This window comes from Ambystoma mexicanum, chromosome 7q, assembly GCF_040938575.1.
Source record: "Ambystoma mexicanum isolate Mex_15411 chromosome 7q, UKY_AmexF1_1, whole genome shotgun sequence".
NCBI classification, from domain to species: Eukaryota; Metazoa; Chordata; class Amphibia; order Caudata; family Ambystomatidae; genus Ambystoma; species Ambystoma mexicanum.
This window is the reverse complement of record NC_090941.1, coordinates 337,759,081-337,783,748: the sequence shown is the minus strand read 5'-3', so window position 1 is coordinate 337,783,748 and position 24,668 is coordinate 337,759,081. Positions and strand designations below refer to the sequence as shown.

The 24,668-nt window shown below is 38.9% G+C and overlaps 1 protein-coding gene across 6 annotated transcripts in view; it reads right to left on the bottom strand.

The window, feature by feature from the left end:
* Positions 1 to 24,668, bottom strand: part of DACH1 (dachshund family transcription factor 1) — a 642,674-nt gene that overhangs the window by 203,148 nt on the left and 414,858 nt on the right. For 2 of the 6 annotated variants that reach the window (XM_069639020.1, XM_069639016.1), the window contains 2 exons: positions 24,393 to 24,458; positions 17,678 to 17,812 (listed from right to left, as the gene is read on the bottom strand). In XM_069639020.1, the coding sequence (XP_069495121.1) occupies positions 17,678 to 17,812; positions 24,393 to 24,458 (201 nt within the window). The remainder of the gene's footprint in view (positions 1 to 17,677; positions 17,813 to 24,392; positions 24,459 to 24,668) is intronic. The other 4 variants (XM_069639021.1, XM_069639018.1, XM_069639017.1 and 1 more) reach the window with 3 other exon arrangements.

Sequence of the window (24,668 nt, the reverse complement as noted above, 5' to 3'; positions counted from 1 at the left end):
ATTGCAGTGGGCATTCTTCCTGTCTAATGCCCGACCATGCACAGTCCAGGATGTGCAATTTAGAGGAAAGCTCTGCTGTCTAAAGCCTCGCCATGTCAGGTGCAGTCAGTGCAATTTAAAGCAAAATGCTATGCATGTTAAATAGTGAACCTCTTTACTGCAGCTGGAGAAAAATTGGCAGTGTAGCACTGCAAATACATTGGGTTTCCTGCTGTGTGCCACACAAGTCCCCGAAAACAGGTCATGCTTGGCGAGGGGAAAATCCCCCATTGTGGGTTTTTTCCAAGATTGCTGCCCTTTTCTGCCAACACCCTCCTCTTCCAGCTGCGCTCCTTTCTGCGTGCACACGTGTGATACCTTTGCCTCCAGCAGGCCTGGGCTTTCTCGTGTGCTGAGCTACGCTCCCTGGAATCTCTCTGGAACACATGAGCCGCTGTACAGTGTGGTTGGCCGAAGGCAAGGCATGGCTGCAACGCTGTGCAACTGTACCAAGTGCTGTGCACCTGTTTCACACCGCTGCTCGGTCATTTCCGTAGAGTAAACACAAGATCCCGAGGTCAGATTACACACACGGCGGCGAGGCCGTTTGCTGGATTGTCGCTTTGTTTAACCTTTAGTCTTTCATTTGAAGAGAAAGGATCATTGTCACCCACGAGGGAAGATAGCGCGTTCTCATTAACCGTGAAGGTAACAGGATCGCCCGGCTCCTCCAGGTAATGTAGAGCGCCTTTCCTTTCCCTCCCGCCCCGCCCTTATCAGAGATATGCATTGCGCTGACAAAGAATTATTTCACAGAGACTGTAAACATACGTTGAACCTAAATCTTCAACACATTAAAAACCTGCAGTCAACCACAGTAAAGTTACTGCGGTGTAGAGTGCTTCCAAACGCATGTCTGGTTTGCGTCCACCCTTCTTTTTGACCTTTCCGTTCTTCCATAAATCGACCATATAACACTGCATGTTTATTTATTTTTTTGCAGCACAACTATAATTTGAAAAAATGTATGTTTGTTGTATTTTTCTTTATGTTCGAATCATCAATGCATCTGCTCGTGTGTGTGGGATTGGCAAAGCTAACCGAGCCTTTCGTCCAGTACCCACGAGTGTTGGGCTGGAAATCAAGCAGTTACACCCAGCACCGTGCCAAGAGGCCATTCTCAATATAGCGAGACCAAGGGGCATAACAATGATGCTGGAGCGTGGTGGCAGCTGCTAACTAGAAAAGAATACATTTAGGATTAGAAATTACATCTTTACACCCTTTCAACATTTTGTACGATATGGTATGATATTTAATTTATAGCGCGCCTATACACAAGTGTTTCAAGGGGGAGGAACAAGGGAGGACAAGACAACGATTTTACTGGGCCAAGTGACATTGGGTTCACGCAAGGGCAGGGGAAGGGGAAAGCAAAAGTGCAAGGGGAAGGGGAGGATGAGAAGTGCGAGACATAGGATCAAGACATGGGAAAAGATGGCAGCCAACAGGTGGTGGTGCGGGGGTTAAGTGCAGAGAACAAGTGTTGGATAAGTGCAAGTAGGGGGACTGCAGGGATGCAGATACAGCCCCCAAGTTCAGGGTTGCCAGGAGGCAGTGCAAGTATACAACTGGGAGGGCAGGGACCTGGGTCCGTGATTCAGTGGTTTGAAAGGGACCTTTGCACACCCTTTGGAAATACCAGCATACTACGTAGACCCCATCAGATTAAAAGTGCACATTCTCAATGACACAAGCAATTACATATGCCGCTTCATACCCTGGGTCGAACCAGTACATCGGACATGAGCACCTACTGAACGTGCCAAAGTAATATCAGGTTTTAATATACCTCTTCAGGCTTGATTCAACCCACTTCTAAGCTCTGTAATAATAGCTTTTGTGTTACTCATTTGAATGGTACACTGTGGCAACGTGGTACACAGGAGTGGACTGCCCTATAGTGAACTCTGGAGATTTCCTGCTAGGCCTGTGCAACCTGGACTTCTTTTGTGTGCTAACCTTTTTTATTTCCAAATGTTCTCTTAGGAAAAGGGTTGGGCTTGCTGAACATGTGTATTATAGGGCCATTTTGAACATTATTTCCAGGGCCTTTTTTGGTTCCCAGTCCAACCCTGGTGGTGCACTGTTGCAAGTACCAGCATGCTAAATAGACCCCATCACATTAAACATGCACATTGTCAATGAAATAAGCAATTATATACACTGCTTCGGAATCAATATCAAACCGGTACATCCAACATGAGCGCCTACTGAATGTATCATTTTATCAGACTTTATATAGCACCTCTGGCTGGATTCCTCCTACTTCTAAGCTCTGTAAGGATAGCCTTTACATTACTCAGTGTCATGGTACTCACTTTCTCGATCATAGATGAAGGAAGGGCTTTGTAATCCCTGCTGGGAATAAGTACTCGTTGTAGTGTTGGCCCTATGCCACACAACAACCCTTAACCTACTTTGGCAATCATGTGCTCATAGTATTATCATTGCAATTAGGAATAACAAAAATGTAAATAATAATAATAACAATTGTATTATTGTGTCACTTTCATGTACATGACAAGAGCACACAGTGATCATAGTGTTCATTTTGTGTGTATACACCTCGTGATTACACGTTGATATTTCTGATTATACACCCTTTGGCAGTTCTGATAGAAATGTAGCAAGTCGTTATGAAAGCGCGCACAGTGCGCGTCACCATTCATTAGACGTTGTAATCAAGTAAGCAGCCCAGCATCTGGAGGCCCAGCCAGAGGAGAAGTCTGCTATCGCTAAGGCCCCGCAACAGTTCACCTTCAGAGGAGAACAATAATGCATTATTAAATTCACTTTCCTGCTCAGTGGTTACACTTAGCTGACCACAGCAAATTTCCTCTGCCTTGGTCTTCTCAAGTTGGCAGGGAAAAAAAAGATCTTGTCACATTTAAGGGGTTGTGGAAATGACAGGGTGTCTCTCCTGGTTCAGCTGTGAGCCATAATCTTTCAGAAGTGAATAGAATTACAAATGCCTATTGTCACGTAGTTCTCTGGAAAGTAGTTATGTGTGGGGCTTTACAGTGAAAGGTGGGAGTGGGAAAGAAGGAGCAGGAATGAGCACAACCAGCAATATCCGATGGCATAGGCTTATGCACCGTGCAAATTGCTGCGTTTCCTCAGCAAACTTTGAAGCTCCCCCTTGTTTTCGTTTCTATTTAATGCTGATGTATTTCTTGCTGAGCCAAACATTCCAGATATATTGCGATACTGCTCATTGCCCTATCCAGATTAACTTATTTAGATAGCCGGTAAGATAGCTAAGCAGGTTAAGCGGTTACTGTTGAGATCTGTGTGTGACCGGCAAGTCGCAGGTTCGAATCCCAACAAGGCCAACTCAGCCTTTCATTCTCCGAAGGTCAATACATGAGTACCAACTCAGTTTGGGCAATATTGTATGTATATATGTTCTATGTAAAGTACTATATACATAACACATCATTAACTTTCTTAAAGCATAAGAGGACATAAAAAGGTATGATGATACATTAACACTTGTAAGCAGCTATGTGACTATTTTCATGCATAGGTACCTAACTAATGTAAGATGTGTTTTACTTGCATGTCAAATCTGTTTGCCTGCATGTACACACATTGATGCTATATCAACGTCTTTACACGTAGCGATTCATTCCAGAGTCCTTCCTCTTCTGAACACTGTAATAATAGTTGTTATTATTGGTCCACTGATGCTACTTCATTCATTAATCTCAGAAGAGTGAAGGGCTTAGTGGTTCAAACATTGCCAAGTGCCAATGGCCCCTTAATAGCAGGTTTAGGTGGTATCGCTGTGTCATGCACTAAAAGTAAACTTGCCCTGGTAATGCATCAGCTCTATACCCCACTACCCTATACTGCCCCGGAGCTATGTACACAAAGGGCCGCATTCACAAAGATGTAGCCAGGAGTAAGTCTGACGTACCCGTGACTGACATTCACCTGCCAAGGGCTAGTTGATTCACAGGCGAAGATACCTTGAGTAGTTCAGCCACAGGTGACGTTAACCTGAGTAACTCTGATGTACACTTGGATTAGTCTGGGACTAAGAAAGACATAAGGCATAAGTGCGGTAATGTATTGTGAATCTAGCAGCCCCCTCAAGGTGCAATTGAAATGAAAGTCAGACATACTCCTGGTATACCCACCTCTTACTTCTGGTACAACACTTTATGAATCTGGATCAAAGAACATACATGAACATATACTTTCTTGTCAGTACCATGCCTGTCTCATCGGGATCTCCACCCTCTCTGCCCCCTTCATTGTAAGGGTGCATCTCTGATACTGTAAACATCTCTCTGCTGGCCCTAACCTTGCACATAAAGGTATATTAAAAATAATATGCCATCGAATACTAGTCTTCTCATAGAGGGGTGATCCAACATCATCATGACGCGTTCCCTGCATAATCATGCTGGTGCACATCATAGCCAGAATCAGTAGCACACAAACACTGATAGGGATTCATTGCAAGCCCATGAACATATCCAGAGAATAATGTGCCATTCCCTTGAGAGAAGCACAGATTATCCAGGGTGTTTAAACTACTGCACACAAAGGTAATCCTGCGAGCAAAGTGATGAATGGGCTGCACAAGCGATCTCCCTAAATAAACGAGGAAGGCCCCACTTACCATTAAGCAACACAAATAAATGCTCCCAGACGCTGATTGATGTCGAACTGCCCTGGCCCTTGCAGAGGACATTCATACCCATGCCTGAGTGATTTATTAAAGCAACAGCACTACCCAGAGTGGGTCAAAGGTGAAATCGTATCCATCCTCTACTCAATCGTCTTCTCTTTAGACTTGTTGCTGTTCTTTTTTTAAAATAGTTCACTGTTAGCTAAATGTAATGTTTAGGTCAAACTATGGGATTGAAGGATGTAAATGTATTGGCATCATTAAAATCTAATATTCTCCCAAAAAAAAAAAACTATGCAGAGATTGTGCAGTGGTTATTTCTAAAACTGTATGTAACAACACATACAAAACAGCTGGGTATATGTGTGTGTGTGTGCGTGCGTGTGTGCTTGTGTGTGTGTGAGAGAGACATATATTACAGTACGCCTTGTTCCAGGCCTAATGTGACAGACAGTGGCAATCCATCGCGCTCTAAGCATTTCTGATTCTTCATTGTTATATTTTCCCACACACCTGCTCTAAGTCTAACATAATTTGAGAATGCAACCAATATAAAAATTACAATAAAACAATACCATCCTTTGATCTCTATTTTTGTGAAAATGACACTTCTGATACATAATCTCACCCTTATGTCTTGTGTGCAAATGTGTTTATTATTTAGAACACTTGCCCTGCCACTCTTTCCAAGAAACAATTGAGTGACCTATGTTAGCAGAGATATACATTTAGTCACATTGAGGTTTGAATTGTAAAATACATTCCTGTAGGCGAACATCAAGTTACAACCTTCCGAATTTTAGGATATGAACACACAAATGAATGTACACACAAATAATCCAGTGACTATATAATGACACACAATATTGCAAATCAGAACATTCATCATCTGACTAGGTGATTAGAAGGTCGCAAGAAGGAAGGCAAGTTTGAACAAATGCTGTATGCCCTACAGTCAGAGCCAGCCTCCAACCATCCTGTTGGTCTCATGCGCAGCCACAGTGACATGTCTGCAAAAGCCATGAGTGGAGCCAAAACCCTGGTCATCATTCATGACACCCGCTCATGCCACATAGAAAGCACAACTAACTTGCACCAAGACATCTACCTGCAGGGTCCATTAGGCTGGACTGAAGCAGCATGGTTCTTTCACGTGTCTCACATTTTTCTCAACTATACAGGCATGTACTAGACCCAATGCTATAATGGGAGGCCTCACATGACATCCAAAATGCTATGCATAGGACGCATTATGACGTGTGCTATCCCAGCAACATACTCATGTTCCAGCCTACCAACTCTGGACAAACCAACAGCACTAACACCACACTATTGGGAGATGTGTGCTACACGAATACCTACTAACATAAGAAATGGTGATCTATTGCTTATATTCACACTAGAAAGGTATAAGTATTTGTGTTCAATTTGCGTATAACAGGCGACTGTGAGAGGGGCACATTAATCAGTTCCTGACATCACCGGTACTTTGGGATTCATGGGATGTTAAAGGTGCAGCGTGGGAGAGCAAGAATGTTCCACAAAATGCACATCCTGAGAAGTTAGGGATTATTTCCAAAGTGTGCGTGCTTGTGGAATGATAGATTCGCTAGAGTAGGTCCTATGGTGTGTATACTGGGAGACCGCCTACCCACTTCTCTGCATAATGATCAAGCAGAGAAGAAGTATTCTGGGAGTTAAAGGGGACCTCACTGTGTTCATAATGAGAAAAATAAGCTAATTGAAGTCATTTCTGGTTACATCACCTAGCAGAATTCTGTTATTAGTGCTGAACCACTCAAAACAAAAGGGATATGGTTGTTTTCCCACTTTTAAATTGCCCAGGATAGCTCAGGGGCAACGTTGTTTGTCTTGTAAGCAAGACAACGCAGCACAGCACAGGTTTGTATCCCGATCTCACTCTTAGCAACCACTCGTTGGTATTAGTTGTGTAAAAAATTAACAATTATAAAAATGAAAAATTGTAATTATTAATGAGAAATGTACACTTTTACAAGGTAATGCAATTGAAGCTCCATTGAAGGGAATCTAGCGGACATACGTTTTTATGATTCACATGCAGGAATGTTAAATAGCTTATTTCAATTCAGTTTTCCACAATGTTGTGTGACAATATGGCATGTCCAATGAGGTATTTATTTTGTATTAAAAGGTAAGTAGGGAGATTTAGACAGGAGAATATGTTCTAATATAATTTGGTTTTTACCTAATGAAAGCTTCATCCTGGACCAACATGAATTTTTCAATCCCTGGTGTATGTGCACACAGGAAAAACAAAATGTTTATATGCTGATGTTTGTGTGTGTGTGTGTGTGTGTTATAAAAGTTCCCATTCATGTGCACGTAGCACAGAAAAGGGATGCAACCAGTGCATTGATTATTCTACATTGAAGTCACTCTTGACATTGGAATATATTTGTTTATATTTAAACTGATTCACTGATTTATCTTTTATTGATAAAAACAACGTCTGTGCAATCCTGTATTTTTCTTGTACCATAAGGGGAGGGAGGCTGTAGGGAAACAGTATTGCTAAATTGGGGTTCCAAGGTTCCTAAACAGAACTTTATTCAATAAATAAAAATTGTGCGCACCTGACTTGTGGTGGCTGGAAAATACCATCGAATGAGTGGTCGCCATGCAAAACCGAGATGGCTAGAATTAATGGATCTACTTTGGGATAAGGTGCACAACATTCAAATAATATAACCCTTTATACAACCCTTTATGAATCCAAAACCGAGATGGCTTGGCATGATGGATCTACTTTGTAATAGGGTGCACAACATTTAATTAATATAACCCTTTGTGAATATACGTCTTTGTCTTATTTGTCGCCCCTCACAAAATACATGCGGGGATTCACACGGTGTTTATGAAGCTACAGTAGATACACACATTTTCCAAAGTACATGGGATGAGACATGCTCAAAATATGCTTTGCAAATGCACTATTGTTACCATGAAAACAATGTTTTAACTCTAAATGTACTATTTTCTAATTCATGTGTTCAAATGAAACAGTACACGCAGTTTTCTTTTTCTTCTCAATGATTGACTTTAGTGAGAAGAGTGGAAAACATGCCTGTCTGATGACTTGAGCTCATGGCAAACATGTATTGAATGTCAGCCTATTCATAGCGAATATTTTCAAATGTAAACACGTGCATATTTCAACTCCAGCTTCCTTCATGGCGGACACGTAGTGAAATGCTTCAGCACAAACACACACATATTCTGCTAATCTTGACATCAGCACCCATTCCATGGTAGGTTTGTTGGCAAGTTTAAAATATATGAACATATGTGTTTAGTTAACAGTATGCCACAGAAAACAAATATGTCCCCGGCATAAATGTACTCCCTATTAAGACTGCAATAAAACATGTGTGATCGCTGAATCTTGAGTTTCTAATCATTCCCCTCATCATCTGCAACGCATTCATGTCTAGAATTAAAATCTCCAATTATGGCGGATGTTGATCTCGATACACCAGAAAGGAAGAACGCACTCAATTAATTTCTATTTTAAAAACATGGCAAATGACAAGTCTAATTTATGTGGGAAAAAAATGTGCTGCTACTTTTTAAATACTATAAGACGATGGGAATGCGATCTCTAGATTTTAGAAACCATAATAATTATTTAGAAAAAATAACTTTTTTTATAACATTGTTTTTTTAAGTAAATGAATTTGACAATCCTTATGTTTTTCCTGCCCAAAATCAATTCAAACTCCCCTCCATGCTGTTCTCCCCACAGCATTTAAAAATAAAAAAACGACAAGCAATAATTACCATTAATGAGTTATTTAGGCGCCATAAAATTAATTCTATGCCCCTCAGAGTTAGTCTCTCTCCCTGCTCCCTCCCACTCTCTTTTTAACTCTCGCCTCTCATCCTCACTTTCCTGCACCCTCTCTTATCCTGTATCTCTCTCAGTCGCCCAACCTCCCTAACTCGTCTGCCTCTACTCTGCGCTCACTTTGCTGCATCTCTCCCTCACTCTTCCTGTTGCTCTCTCGCAAACTCTCTCTCTCACTTTTTCTGTCTCCTTTCAATCTTTCTTTCCTCCCTAGCACTTTCTCTCACTCATTTCATATCTTCTGTTCAGCCTTCTCCCTACCTCTGTCTCTATTTATTTTCTCTGTCTCTCTCTCTCCTTCTCTATCTCACTCTCTCTCATTCCATCTCCCTTCCTTATTCACATTGTCTCTGTGTATGCCTCCCTTCCATTCTCACTTCTTCATTTACTCAATCCGCACCAATGTCCTGCAAATATAAATCTCTCTCTCTCTCTCTCTCTCTCTCTCTCGCTCTCTCTCTCTCTCTCTCTCTCTGTCTCGCTCTCCCTATCTTGCCCACTCTCTCTTTTTCTTTCTTCTAATTCTTGCACTTGTATTGGATGAAAATACTTAGTTACAATTAAAACATTGTCAAAAGACTGAGCCAAAACTTGAATGGAAATTATTTTCAATTAAATTAACAATAAAGATGACATTGTTTCTGTTGACTTTCAGAACCGGAATAAATGACAGGGTGTCCGGTTTCATAAGTGTTGACCCTCTACTAATTCATAGTGATAATCTCTATTGCTAATGGGTCCCCTCTATTTCATTTCCAGCCTTTAGTCAATGTCAAGATGGCAGCGCAGGCAAGGTGTCATATTTTTCTCAAAGGAGATGTGCGAAAGACTTTCCAAATATTATCTACTAGACCGTAAAACCGTTAAGGAACAACATATCGGGCACACTTCTGTACTCTTTTTAACCCTCTTTGAACCTTGGCAAAAACCTTTTTTTACCACTACAGATACCTTTATCAGCATTCAGCAAAGACTTTAGCAATGATTATTGTTACTCAACGGGTATGTATTGAAATGTGGATGGACAGAAATCATTTCAATTATTTTCTCCTTTTTGGTACCCCAAGTATGTTAGAGCGAGTTTCACACTTTACATGAACATTATAAAAGTTACCGGGTGCGTCTTGCCATGTGGCCACGTGGATAGTTACATCTCCATTGACACAGCCATGAAGAAAATCACGTAAAAGCAAGTCAAGCACATTGCACAACATCACAAAAACAATACAAAAGCTGTCATCAATTTGGAAGTGTTCCCAGGCTGGTATTCAGAGGCCAAGGAAAGTGCAGTAAAGAACGAAGACGCTGTTGTGGCATACCTAAGTAAGGGCAGGTGAACCTGCTGAACGAAAATAGGCAGCGCGTGTAGCTGCTACTCTGAATGGCGTGTGTTGTTACTATTACTTTTGATCATTGTATGTGGCAGTCTTTAGATGGCCTTCCTCTTAGTTCTGTCTCCTTTGCTTCTTCTACTTTAGTAAACCAGCATCTCTGTAGAGGCGCTGGACTAAAGCTCAGCATTCCCTGCCTGCCCGTAACGTCTATAGATCTAATGTAGACAGAAGCTTCCATCCACCATATGTCTGTACTAGAGCCCAGATCAGGTTCTCCTCCTGCCAGAACCATCAATATTGGGCCTATCTGCAGACCTCTTTACTTTCTGCTCTTGCAGCTGATCATAATGACATGTATTGAAAAATCTAATGCCACATGGACTTTTTTTTTTCTCACAAAGAACTAATTAGTATGCCCATTACATGGAGTGTTTATCAAGACATGACAACTTTATGGCAGCGAGTCTACTTATTTTTGTTAATTTAGAGCAGCAGTCATTTTTTAAAAGAGTTAACCAACAGATATTTTCCCCGCGTTTTGAAAGTTTAATCACCTCTTAGGTGGAGCTGGAAGCAATTACAGGAACAAGGTATCTCTGAGCACAATGCATTGCACATAATGAATTATGTGAACTATCCAGGCTGTAAAGATTAAATAAGTGAAGGGAAATATCATTAAAAAAAACCTCAGCAACAGTCAAAGACTTAACTAAGCAAAGTGATCAGGTAAACAGTCCTAATTAAAATGCCCAGTACAAACAACAGCTCGGACCAAAGGCACTAAAAACAATTGAAGATTTTCATTTTATTAATCGAATGCATCATCTATAATATCATTAAAGTTTGTATATATCATTAATTTTATTCCTTTCACTTAAGCCTTTTATTGAGATTACTCCAGTTATTAGTTGGTCTAATGTATTAGTTACCTCTAAATCTTGCGCCACAATCTCCTCTTATCTTGTTGCATAAACCCTTGCGTGTTATTCAAATTGCTTCATTTATTATGATAGCTTCCCCATGTAAATTGTGCTGACTGCTCGCCCTTGCACAGTCCTCATTAGACTAATGAAAACCTTCAAACGAAAAAACTAAACAACCTGCCAAAAAAAGGTCTGAGGTTATTATGAAAATTACAACTCTGGGAGCTGGGAGAAGCTCTGTTCATTAATTCATGCTCAGCAAATTGCTAACTAATTTACTTGCACTCCTCTGCATTAATGGATTATTTTATAAAAATGTTTTCCACAGCCCAAGACCTTTGGTGCATGCTTTTTTATGAGAGGCTCGCATTCTAATCAACCTTAGCAGTACATTAGAAATGTAATATCTAAATAATAATTGGGACGGCATATGGAGGATAGCAGGATTTAAAACCCCATGAAAGGTGATTTTGGGTTTCTTCCTCATCTGCTGCCATCGCAGTACTTGAAAAATTGCACCTGTTTGATATTCCAAAGGAGCACCATTTACAATCATTTCAATGAACATGTTTAAAAAAAATATATATATATATATATATAGAGAGAGAGAGAGAGAGAGAGAGAGAGGGGAAGAATATAATTGAGACGAGCATGTCCTTTGAAAAGAAAGATGCAAACAAAGAAAAGTACTCAGCATCAGAGAATAAAAGGTTCCAACACTATGGTCTCAAATAGCCCAAGAAACACCCTTCTCAGCATTGCTTTTAGAAGCCACATGTATAACATGGAACATTATCAATTATATAACATAAGAGAAGAATTCTGGGTCAAGCATCAAACGCATTATCCATATGGAAACTAATTATAGAACATTTACTGTCAACTTCAATGTTCCTGCTGAGTGGAATATACTGTGTTGAGTGTTACTATAACAAATAGTTCGACTACCCTCTAGCTAGTGGTAATCATTTTCAAGGGGTGCATTATTTCACTCTTAAGTGAAGAGATGCAGTGTCAATTAAGGGCATAAATGACTCACTACCAGTGAAACAGCAGCATTCTGCCACCAAGGTTGCTTTCACCAGTTAGACTCTCTAAGGGACGATGTCCATAATACATAATTGGCCTGATTCACAGCCTGTTTTCCAATGGCACTGCGCCATTATAAAACACGTCTTTGAATCAGGCCCAATGGGGGGTAGAGACTGCATCGTGGTAACCTGCCTACCTCCCAGCAGTATGAACAACCAACAGGGGTAATGAGGACCATGCTTATGTAGTATCAGACATAGAGATGGCCTGGAGAAATTATAGTAAACACTAGTATGTCTTGCATTGGGCTTTTGAGCAATCAGACACACTGTTCTTATCTATGCTGCCTTTGTGTATCAGAACAGGTTAATCATCAGTGGTGGCTGGGGAATTCTTTAATTGGAGGGGTGAACATATTTCCCACAAATATCCTGGAGTGACTGATAATCATATGTGATTTGCAACACCAAGGAAGGGGAGTTGGTTGGCAAGTGTTCCCCTTGTGAACATTTTGAAAACAATGGATTAAAATGGTGCATTCTACCCCACACAAAAATTGAGAAAAAAACAATCAGTTTGCAATTGGTTTTGTAGGATAACACATGAAAATATCCAATGGATGCCAGTCACCAACAGTGCACAAGGTGTTTTTCTAACACATGTGTATGACGTTTTGTCCAAAAATATATCACAGTGTTAAACACGTTTTCCTGCTGGCTGTATTTGCCAATATTCCATATAAGAACATGCACATGTTTGCTTTGTCCACTTGTCCAGTAATGATACTGTATACCATAAGAAAACATGCCCCTGTTGGATTTGCTAATATATCACATTCTCCCCATCTAAGAACGTACTCTTGTTGGTTTTTACAGGAAAAATGCCATTCCACAGTAAGAAAATATGTTCTGTCTGGCTGCATTAATGCAGGTCAGTAAGGCCACATAGGAATACCCTTTTCATGTTAGTTTCAGCCTTGAGGCAAGTAAAATATGCCATGCTGCAGTAGGAAAACATGACCAGACTGACCTTTCAATCTAGGCCAGTATGGCCATGTAAGAAATCTTATCATGATGGCCTTTCCTGTGGTGCCAAGTAACACATATCAAGCCACAGTTTGATAATGTGTCCACTGTTGGCCAGTATGTCCATGTAAGAACACTCATAATGCAGGATTTACACTTAAAGCAGAGTAAGAAATACCATGTCACAATAAGAACATATATCCAGACTGGCGCCACCACTGTAGGCCAATATGGCCACTTAAGAACACTGAATATGCTGGGTTTTTGCTTGTAGCCCAGATAATAAATGTCACCCCTCCATAAGAAAACATCACATTGGCTGCTGCTGCACAAATGGACCCCACCCCCTCATAACCCCCCACATTGCAATCAGAGGTCTGCTCCCCAACACATAATCATGTATACAGACATTCACAAAGCATTCATACACACTGCTCTCCCATTCACACATCACCCATAAATCAATCATTCATTTGCACACCCATACAACATACAAGTTCTCATTCACAAGCACACAGGCATTCACTCTTTAATTCACATGCATACCTACAGATGAAAACCCTCTCACACATGCATATCCTCATACATACATACATACATACATACATACATACATACATACATATTGTGGTAGAAATTAGCTACTATATATTTGTCTATTTCATTAAGAGGACATCCTAATCCCACCACACAATTCTGAGGACAAGAAACAGGCTAATTTTAGAATCAATATTTTGTTTTAATTAAAATAAACACAATGCAAAAGTGGTCCCTAACGCAGGGGCACACACCATAATATAATGGTAATGCTCCAAATAACAAATGAGAAAACAACGAGGCTGAACAGATTTGAGTTTTTTGTTGAATTTTTGCAGGATTTTTGCAAGTTTTTATTTGAACATAGATGTAGGTGGGGTAAGGGTATACATGAAGGCAGGGGGAGTCAGAGGGTGCCGGGGTCTCCCCCTTCATTATTAAAAAGAAAGTGCAAAAACCCCAAAGACATTTTTGCAATTTGGCCAAAAAAACTATTTTTGGAAAAAACGTTTTTTATTTTAGCTTTTTTCACATATATCCACACAATCACAGGAAGCTTGTCTACAAAATGGAAATAACCTGCTTTCATGAATCTAATTATTTCTCACACAAATGCATTCATCCACATAATCATATCACAATATGTTAAATTCTGATTAGCAATACGCATTTTAGTCATAATTCTGCTGTGTAGCAGTGACTATATCAAAACTCTCTATACTTCAAAACCTTTTAAAATTACATTTAAAATTACATGGCAAATGATTCAAATAACTTTGTTTTCCCTAATATCACCAACCAATGCTAAAATCAGAGAACTGTTGCATGCAACCCGTGTCCCATATAAATATAGGGCCATGAGTTGCTAGTAAGTGTATGCAATTTTAAAGTTTGTTTTCATTGAATACATTACAATTGTGCAGGCTATGCAGTGTTATCGAATTAGAAGGCACATCATTTTGGTTCACCCAGCCAACCTGGGAGATTGGTTTTATGATGTTATTAAATGGGTATAAGTGCCCCTATTGTTTCAGCTCACAAATGGAATTCCACTATGCAGCTTCAAGAATGAGGGTTATATGGGATTTACTTTAACATTATTTTCCTCATTGTCAGACACTGCTATAACATCCATTGGATGTTCACATTCCTATATTTTTTAGCATAAGCAGAGGTGGTGGTTGTTTCAGTCCCACACTTTTAAATACAACATTGCTTTTTCATAATTCATGGTAGCACAAGTCTGTGTTAATAAGACATGGGTCTCTATAATTCCCAGGTCCACATACCTTATGGATGTGTAGCATATTTTGTCATATTTGTCATATACATAGTTATATGTGTTCATATTTTAAAAAATAATTGTACTCAATGTAAAATATTTGTATTTGCATTGACTAAATAGAAGGGATCCTCACGCTAACAACACAATCTTTGGTTTTTCATATGGTTACAAAACTATGAGTACATTTTCTGTATATTAAATGTAATTGCAAGAAATGTGTGCATTTAAACATGGAGAACATATGCTGCTATCATTTCTGGCTGTGAGACCATGTACTGTGCAACCTCAATTGTTGGTTATTAACAATTTATATGTGTGTATTTAAACACGGCTGGCTGAGAGCTCTTCCTGCTCAGTTCTTAATGAACAAATAACTACAGTGGTCTCAAATATTTTCAGGCACGGGTTAGTGAGTTCTAGGTGATGGCCATGTAAACCACCTAATAGTATGGTATGTTAAGAGTGTGTGCAACCCTGGTGTATAGTTTTCGTTAAGGCATTCATCTTTTTACTTTCATTTAAACTACTACACTTAAACACTGAACATTATAAACTATGCTGCAGCTAATTGAAACATAGAAACCACTATTCAAAGCTTGTTCTAAAGAAAACATCTGAAGATTTGTCTGTTTAAATGAATGCACTAAATGGAAATTTAAGGTAGCTGGGCAGAGGGAGAGACAGGGTGAAAGAAGCAGAGGTAGGTGCAAACAGAGATGATAATGTGATTCCAATAATTAGGAGGCAGTAACAAAAGAGGAAAACATGGAAGGGGGTATCATGGAAAGTGTCAGGAACACTATAGCTACTAGAGGAATATACAAAACCAGAATAATGAGCAATATGTTTGTGAAGATGTGTAAGAAGAAAAGGATGTGGAATGATTTCGAACATGTACAGTAGCCAACAATCATATGGTGGCTGGCCCCAGTAGGTGACCCGATGAGCTCACATCCTCCCCGGAATTGAAGATCTGAAGTGCCTGATTGACTGAGGCATTAACCCAAGTGCTATGCAACGGTTCAAAATATCCTTGCATTGTGGCATATGCTTTTCTTACTGTTTGTTTTGTTGTGTATTGTGGGAGAATATATTGCTGGTACAACAGTAAAATAGAAGTGTTGTCAAGGATGTAGAGAGCTTTAGATATTAGCAGTTGTGTGGCTGTTTGTGCTGCTGCCTGGCAGTTATAGTAACTGGTAAACCTCAAAGAGGTTGTTGCTTGAGAAGTTTGTTGTGAACTGTCTTGAAGAAACATTTTGTGACAGATTTTCATTGGAGTTGACGATGGATTTCTTAAAGAGAGCAGTGACTCAGACATGTGTACTGCTGCTGTGGAGCTCTCCTTGCAATATCAAAGCATTTGTGGAACTGCATAACAATGTAATGCTGTATATGTGCACAATAGTCCCCTTTAATTTTCAGAAATTGCCCCCTAGGTTACATGTACCGTTGAAAGTCACCTGTTTTTGTTTCATCCCACTTTGTTCATATCCTCATAAACTGGCCTAACACCTATTCCCATTTCCAGGTGTCCTTCTGAGCAATGCTTCTGCTATTTGTTAATGTGATATTGTAAGTAATTTCTGACCAAAATTGCCACCCTGTTCTTCAAATCAGTACAAATGTAAATACATACAAATAATAGTGCAATGTGCTACTGAGTTTGCCATTTGTTTCATTCATTTTATTCAGCACATGGGTGAGGGAGCATCTTCTGTCTGTAAATCTTGTATGCACTGCTGTTGATATCCATACCTCTGGTTTCCCTATTGAATATGCCCACATAATAATGTATTTCTGCTAGTTCTTGGCATATCTTCATTATAATGATTATTATTATTATTATCATTATTATTATTATTATTATTATTATTATTATTATTATTATTATTATAAGTAGTAGTAGTATGCATGTTATTATCATATTTAAAAACACTAAGTAGAATGAGATTTGAATCCACTTTAAAAAATGAAGACAAAAACAACATGTTTTCTTCACATCTATTCACCATAGAAAATATGGTATACCCTTGAAAACATCATTCATAACAGACCGCCTTTCAAATGATTCAACACACCATTGTTGAATGCCGATCAGAGTTAAGCTGCAAAAAGATTGTTACTGGTAAGTCACAATTGACTGCTGAAGAAGTCATCTGTTTCTGATGCACTTGCTATGCTTAGAATACCAAGCAACATCATCTCAGGAGGTGGATGTGTTTGTGGCACTGTTTGAAAGACATTATTTAAATAACCAGACAACTTTAAACTCCTAAATGAAACAAAAGTATATATTTCTCTGACCTTAAAGGTGTGGTTGTGGATTATAAGGTAAGAGCTGTGTGCCTTGCTTTGCAGATGGAAAGTTGTACAAATACCTCAGATTAGCCCTACCCCTGTCTATGTGTTTAGGAGTTGGGGCTATCTTGCAAACCATAAGAACATTTTGGAGGACCGTCCCCACAGTGTAAAGTATGCCACATTCTTCCACATACAATAACTGGGCACATTAACTGAATTTGTAGTGGCCTGTACACATCAGGCATGAAGCAGAGCACAGAAAAAATTAGTGGTTCTAGTTTCAAGAGATGTATATTTAAAATGATTATTGCCCGCTCTACATCTGCCACCACTATAATACACATGAAATAGTTGCGGCAACAGACATTTTATTTGAAATGTAATTCTTTCTCAATTATCTGGCTTTATGTAGCCCACAACATATGATCACACAGGGAGGAATCATTCATTGGTATAAGGCAAACTAACACCACTTTCAATACATATTTCTTCAAGCTAATGCATATACAAGTGCATAATACACTGATAACTTAGTTTGAAGTTGTGTTGTTTTTTGCTCAGTTTTGCTGTCGATAAATTATTTAATACTGTACACGTTAGGTTAAATCGACAAAAAAAACTGGTGCATTTGAGATTTTAAAATTGGACACAGGTATATAGTTGATATTACCTTTTTCAATGTGCATTCTTTTTGTCTCATGTCCAACATCATGGCCTGCGAGATCCCCCTCTTTAGGCCCAGGCAGGACATTAGGTGATAAACTCATAAGCATCTGGTTCATAGACAGGCCATTCTGATGCACTGCTGAGAGTCAAAAATAATCAAATAGTGACAAATTAATAGTGACAGATTACATATTTCTCTTCATTCTGATGCCAAACTTAAAATATTGTACACAACTTTGCAGAGTCTACCAATTCAGCAGGTTACTTTACTGGAGGTTTGCAACTATAATACCACCCAGTCAAATTACCCTAATACTGTATGTCAAGCAGTAGCCAGTTATACATGAGGTTTGTGGAAGACCAGTCGTACCTGCTCTATGACAATCACACCATTAAGGTGTCATAAAGAAGATATAAACAATATCTTAGGTACTCTAAGAAATATGAATGTCTGCCTCTCTGCATCAAGTATGACAATGATCTATAGAAATAATCCTTTTGGCATTGAGTTTGTAGGCATAGCATAGTAAACAATCCATTGTTGTGTAGGTAAAATACAACTTGAATTTACTGCAGAGGCCAGCAACACAAAATACTACATATAGTTTGAACATAGGCGTACACCCCAAGCTCATATACATACTCTCCACTGATGGAGTCACCCGCTACTGTGCGAGTGTGCATGATAGATGCATTAATGTGTGTGCAACACTTGATGACCCTGACCCTTGTGTCACCCCCTCAAAGCACAAGTGGATTGTGCCACGGTACAAATTCACAGGCAGCCAACCAAGGACGTCCCCACTTGTATGGGCAATGCACTCATCTAAATGAGAGATTGATCTTCAAGGAATTCACTGGCACATGATAGGCAAGACCCACTTAAAGCTGTTAGAGAAGTGGTCACAAATCAATTTCACGAATAACCTATTGCTGGTGTGCTTTAAATTTCAAACTTTCCAATGAATTGTAGCACTTACACCACATGTGAGGAATTAAGCCCTACTGTATAGTACTAATTTGTTGTGATGGCTGCTAGAGTATTAATTGCATTTCTGGCACTTGAGGGGGAGTTTCTACATAATTCCTTAAACTTATTCTAGGAGCCACCTTAAACATAATCATTTCCACTATAACTGTTCATATACAGGAGTTTCCATTTATGCTTGGATTTACCCAATCTAAAATGTTTTTTAAGGCTCAACTGACTTCAATCTGAAAGTGTGTGCCTCAGTGATTATAAACCAATGAGGCTTGTTTCTGAAACAAGCAGAGGCATAAATGAGAGTGAGCCGTGTGGGCATCACAGAGATAGGATAAGCTGTGCTCCAATTGTTATTATTGTTGTTATTATGATTGTCATTATAATTATTAGGCTAATAATGTATTGAGTGCAGACCTAGATTTGGGAAGCAACGGAGTGCTCATGTTACAAGAGTAAGCACACAGTGAGGGAAGCAGAGATACAAGGGGGTGGGGAAGCTAACAACATGGGAGAGGAAAGGAATGCAATTGGGCATCAAGGGATCCACAAGCAACCAGAAGAGGAAACATGAGAGAGCAGATTGCCAAGTCGTAGGTTAAGTGGGGCGTACAAATCAAGGTGGCCCTGGGAAAGATGGCCATTGTGTCCAGTGCCATATTTACGTTTTTGTGACTAGTCAATGAATACAATTCATGCTAGTAATACATAGTCAAACACCCAAAATATCATACATTTCTCATGCAAAAATGTGTTTAAAAGGTTTATTTTAAAGTTAACAAAATTATAATGAATAGACATTTAGGGGTAGGAATGTATAAATATGCTCTGGCTATATTGAGAGATTAAAGCAGAAGTAATACAGAGTGGGTAGTATCTAAGGGCTGCACATTGCTAGCTGCCTGTTTATGTATTCCTTTTTATGAAATGTTTTTTTCTTGGTTTATGGTAAATTGCTGGATATGAGCATTCTTTTTTTTGGAAAACCCACAGTCGCATTTTAATTAGAAATTTTAATCGAGCGGATTATGATCTGATTACATTGGACAATATTCTCATGTATTTGAGTTTAGCTTGCTTGGATAAAAAACCCCATGTGCTCCTATTGTTTAAGTGTTCTCTGATCTTGGCACTGATAAGTCTCGTATTGCTCAAATGCATTTTTTCAATGCATAAAAACAGAATGTTTAGGTCACGAAATGCATTAAAGTGGGTGTGTTTGAAACTCACTTTGGATTATGAGCCAAACGACACAAACATGGGTCGGAGTGAAATATAAACACAGCTGATTCATACATGTAAATACGTTTAAGAATCCTATGCGTCCTATTTTGTGAGATGACGGTGACTTTGGTAACCAAAGTGTGGATTCCTTAATGCCAAAAGACTAACAGTAGGCGAAAAAAATAATCTGAAGAACTTGAAATGCAAAACAGGTTCCCTTACCACTATGGCAAACCTTTTTATGCTCAGTCCACTTTGATTCAAAATATGTTATGCTGAGCCCCCACAAATGCTATATCTGCTTATATTTCCTATTAAAAGCAGTCATTGTTCTTCCTTTTGGAACGTCCTTGCCCTTCCCATCCCTGACTACCTATGGGCCCCGGTAGGGGAGTTGCGAAGGCCCAGAGTTTGAAGACCACTGGCTCAGCATACTCTAACTGTAATACAACATAGTTTCCTGTTCTATATTACCTTTACATGTTATTCACACATGTGGTGAAAGTGATTCCACGTCTATATGCTGCCACATACTTTGTGTGCAGTACCGATGCTTTTAAGAGGCAGAGGACACCCATTGGTTTGTGCATATGAATATAATAGCAAGAAGCGGCCCTTGCCAATTTCCATTAAACTAATCTCATCAACTATTCTTTTAGTGTTCGGACATACATTGCTGGAAGTAAGTGCCTATGCATTTAACTACCTAATTATCTTTGCTTTGCAGTAACCAATGGCAGAACAGCTTTCAAATACTGCATACGGCTTTTTCGGCATGGAATCTATCAATAGCCACACATGTATTGCATAATAATGCGTGTGAACTATTCTGAATTGTACACATTTCGGTAAATATTAAAGATCTCGTGAACAATGTAATACTTCTTTTCAGAATTAATATTTTGTTAAATATTTTGTACATCTGGTTGGGAAAGCGGCAAATGGTACTGAATGCCTGAGTCTAAAAGAGAAACAGATTCAAATGAAGCCCTACTTCCAACACCAGTGTCGCTATAACATCAAGTGTACTATACACACCTCTCATTCACTAATGTGTGTAATGGAGAATTCACAAATATGAGGACTAGAGCTTGTGACACTGTCATAATTGATTGATGAATTGATTGATTAAGCACACATCTCTAGTTCTCCAAAACTAAAATGGTTTATTGGTGCCGCTGATGTGCAGAAGTGTGGTGGGTATGAACTGAAACACTAACCGAACATTAACTGAATCCCTAACCGAACATTAACTGAATCCATCCTCAACGAATATGAGTGACTGGAACAATGGCCTGCCAATGCATCTGCAATTCTATGACTGTGTGTAAAATGCGCAGAGGTAGGAAGAGGAATAACCTGCTGAGGAGGAATCAGTAAGGATAGGATGAGTGGCACAGGCCCGTTGACACATCGGGCGAATGGGGAGATGGGTTAGGGGTCTGAGGTCAACATTGGTAGGAGGTCATGGGCTGGGGTACTGTAGGAGTAGGACTATGGTAGGCAGAGGCAGAGAGTGGTTATGGAGGCCCCATTGAGGGGTTCCAAGGGAGAGAGAGAAGGGTATGAGGGATCAGAACTCCACAGGTAGGCTGAAAGAAGCAGGGTTGGGGGAAGGAGTCAAATCTATTAAAGCAATTTGGTAAGATTGAATGCCAATCGGCAGGATTTGGGGAGTCACTTGTCGACATCTCACAAATCAAGGTGTTAGGCTTTGGCAAAAACAAATGGATTCCTGTTATGAAAGTATTATTGTATAACAGGAATACCTTCACAGATCACCTGATTTACACAGAGCTGTATTTGATATTGTTAATGTTATTCTCTGTAATGACCAAAATTGTTTCTCCACTTCAGGTAATTGACATCAACAGAATTGCATCTATATTTGTAGCACAAAAGGAATTTAGACAAACAATCTAGAATGTGTTTTTTGTTGCAGGAATGACTTTTTCTTTCCAAAGGTTACAACCCACTTTGCCGAAATTGGACATCACCGAGAATGGATGCTCCCTGAAATGACTCGATAGAATATATTTATAGTAGTCCATGCATGATTGTTTCAAAAAAAGACATCAAGGAGGTTATTAAAGGTCACCCTGTGCATCTCATTGATTGATAACGTGAGAAGGAATTAAATCATGCATCCATGTGTTTGTTGGGAGGCAGCATGAAAGAGGTGAGTTTGAGAGATTGCTGTAATAGAAACTGCAATAGTTGTATTGAAATGAATATAGCACCTGCTGCTCGCTGTTACTCCTTGGTCAGTGGCATCCATGAGGTGACTATGGTTTTCACGGGTTCATAAATTAACAACAGTAAATTGGTCAGGCTCATTCCCTTCATATTCTGCATCTTTTAAAAATGTTTAAAAATTTGGAAAATGTCATACTTTGTTATTAGAAATATTAAACATATGGTTTGAATCTTTAAAAATATTATTTTGTAAGTTACAGTTACAATACATTTGTTTTTATCAGTGGGAATATTCAAACAATTGATGACAATTTTAAGCTTAAAGTTCCACTGACTGTAGGGTCTGTGTAATTCATTTTCACTGTTGCCATCAAATGGACAGAAGCCCATTCGGTCAATTCCCATTAAGTGCATTTTCTCCACCTGGATGCTGTATATGCCAGTTTATGGCTATTTGATATGTTTCATTTTGATTCCTTATGGCTCCTCTATGCATTCTTTAAGAGGTCTCAAAATACCGTCTCACTGTACTGTCTTTATACAACTTTATACATTGCATTGGAAGAAGATATTAGATCATATGTAATAAAAGTAGAATAGTCAACAAAGGGTGTCATTCAATATTTCTAAGAGTTTGGACCTTTTAGTACTTGCACAAATGAAGTAACACCCTCGACCTGATATTACTAATTGAGATGTAGAGGAGTTATACATATACAGTGTATTTTTAAATTTCAATGAGGTATAACCAGAAATGATGTGCTTTATTTAAATTATGTATCGTCATAAATACTGATGCTTAGATAACTCCTCAATGTCATTTCTTGAAACAATCCAGGAAGCACTACTGTAAATAGAGTTGCTCTTAAGGTTTTATAAGCCATAGCAGGTAGCAAGAATGAAAATGCCATGAAATGATTTACATCTAAATGAGCTTCCTGTGTAATTGTTTTTATGTCTAATTTGGCATGAAGTTAAGTTTATAGTTAGCTTTACCTCTTCCTATTTCTCTTCAGCTATCATACTGATAACTGAAAAAAATTAAACACTCCCAATAAAGCCAGTCAGATTGACACATGTGCCAGCTTGTTTATCTGGGTTTAGACGTTATTTTTCCTGACAAATAATGTATCTAAATTCAATTATTGATGAGTAAATGTTGGGAATCATATATAGTTAAATGAAATAAAAACAATACAGCTTTGTGTCATTTACTCAGGCAGAAATCTGGCATAAGTGCCCTTTCCCTTTGGCTCCGTATCTTAAGCAAAAGAGAATTTTAGACCTCATAACGTGGTAGCAATTCCACCATCACACCAGGGTCGAATTCACTTGTTGATTGCAGCCTGATTTCTGATATCTTATCTACAAATTCTTTGAGTATGCCATTATGCACACAGCAGTATTGAAGCACAGATACATTAATTGATTGATTGCTTATTTATTATGCGCTTGTAAACGTTTAAAGTGTTTCAAAATGCAACCATGTATGGGAGAGGAAGACAAAAAAGGACAAGAAAAACAATCTTATTAGGCGTGGTGCATTCAGATTGTGCAGGTGCAGAGAACAGAAAGTGAGAGGGGGGCAATAGGGACCAAGTGCGCACAGTCCCGTCAGAACATGGGTTAAGTGCAGAGAGATACCATTGACATTGCAACTGACTTAAAATTGTGATTTCTTTGCTTCAGAGGCTCTGTTTAACCACAGAGAAGTATTGCATTCAGCTGGGTCTTAAAATGTTCTCACTGTTTAAAGAATATTTTCATTTCTGCCCTGAGACTTCTAAAGTGGTAAAATATGATTATTTGTGAACATATATGTTATGCCCTAGTATCACACTGCACATGTATTACCTGACCATTAAAACACTTTGCACATTTTTACTTTTGTTACACTTTAATATTGACAGGGACCAGCTGTTCAAGCTACATTGCAGTCATTTCACCCTAAAATGTCATGTATGTTTAATTGTTAAACTCGTGACATTGTTCATTATCCAAAGCCTGTCAATATGTCTCTACTTCTTAGGTATTACAGGAATAGACCAAAGACAACAGAGAAGACAGCTGAGATTAAAAGGATAATGGCATGACTGAAATAATCAAAAATAGTACTAAAACCAAAGCAAATGTCATTAGTTTGGAAATGCAAAAATACATATGCTGACAAATTCAAACATAGAAAACGACTTGTGGAGCATTGGATCTTCGAAATATGCATTAATCCTAGGATATTTCACACCTGTCAAAGAAACACATAATATAGAGGAGAATATGTTACTCAAAAGACATAATTTTGAAATATAGGTATTTTCACCTGGTTTTAAAAGAGTCCCATGGTAGAATTGCAGTGAATCCCAGGAGAAGCAATGAGGCAGAGTAGCTGGAAAGAAAAAGTTGTTGAACCCTCACGATTTTCTGGTGCTTGGTCACTTTATTTTCACATTTTACATGTCGACAGAATTAGTAGGGATACATATAGGAGTAACATAAATAAACAGATTAATGTGACAACTAATGTTTGAGGTAGGGCTGTACTTTTGGACCCACCAAAAAATAAAATACAGTCAGGTTTTCAGGAAATCCTAAATTA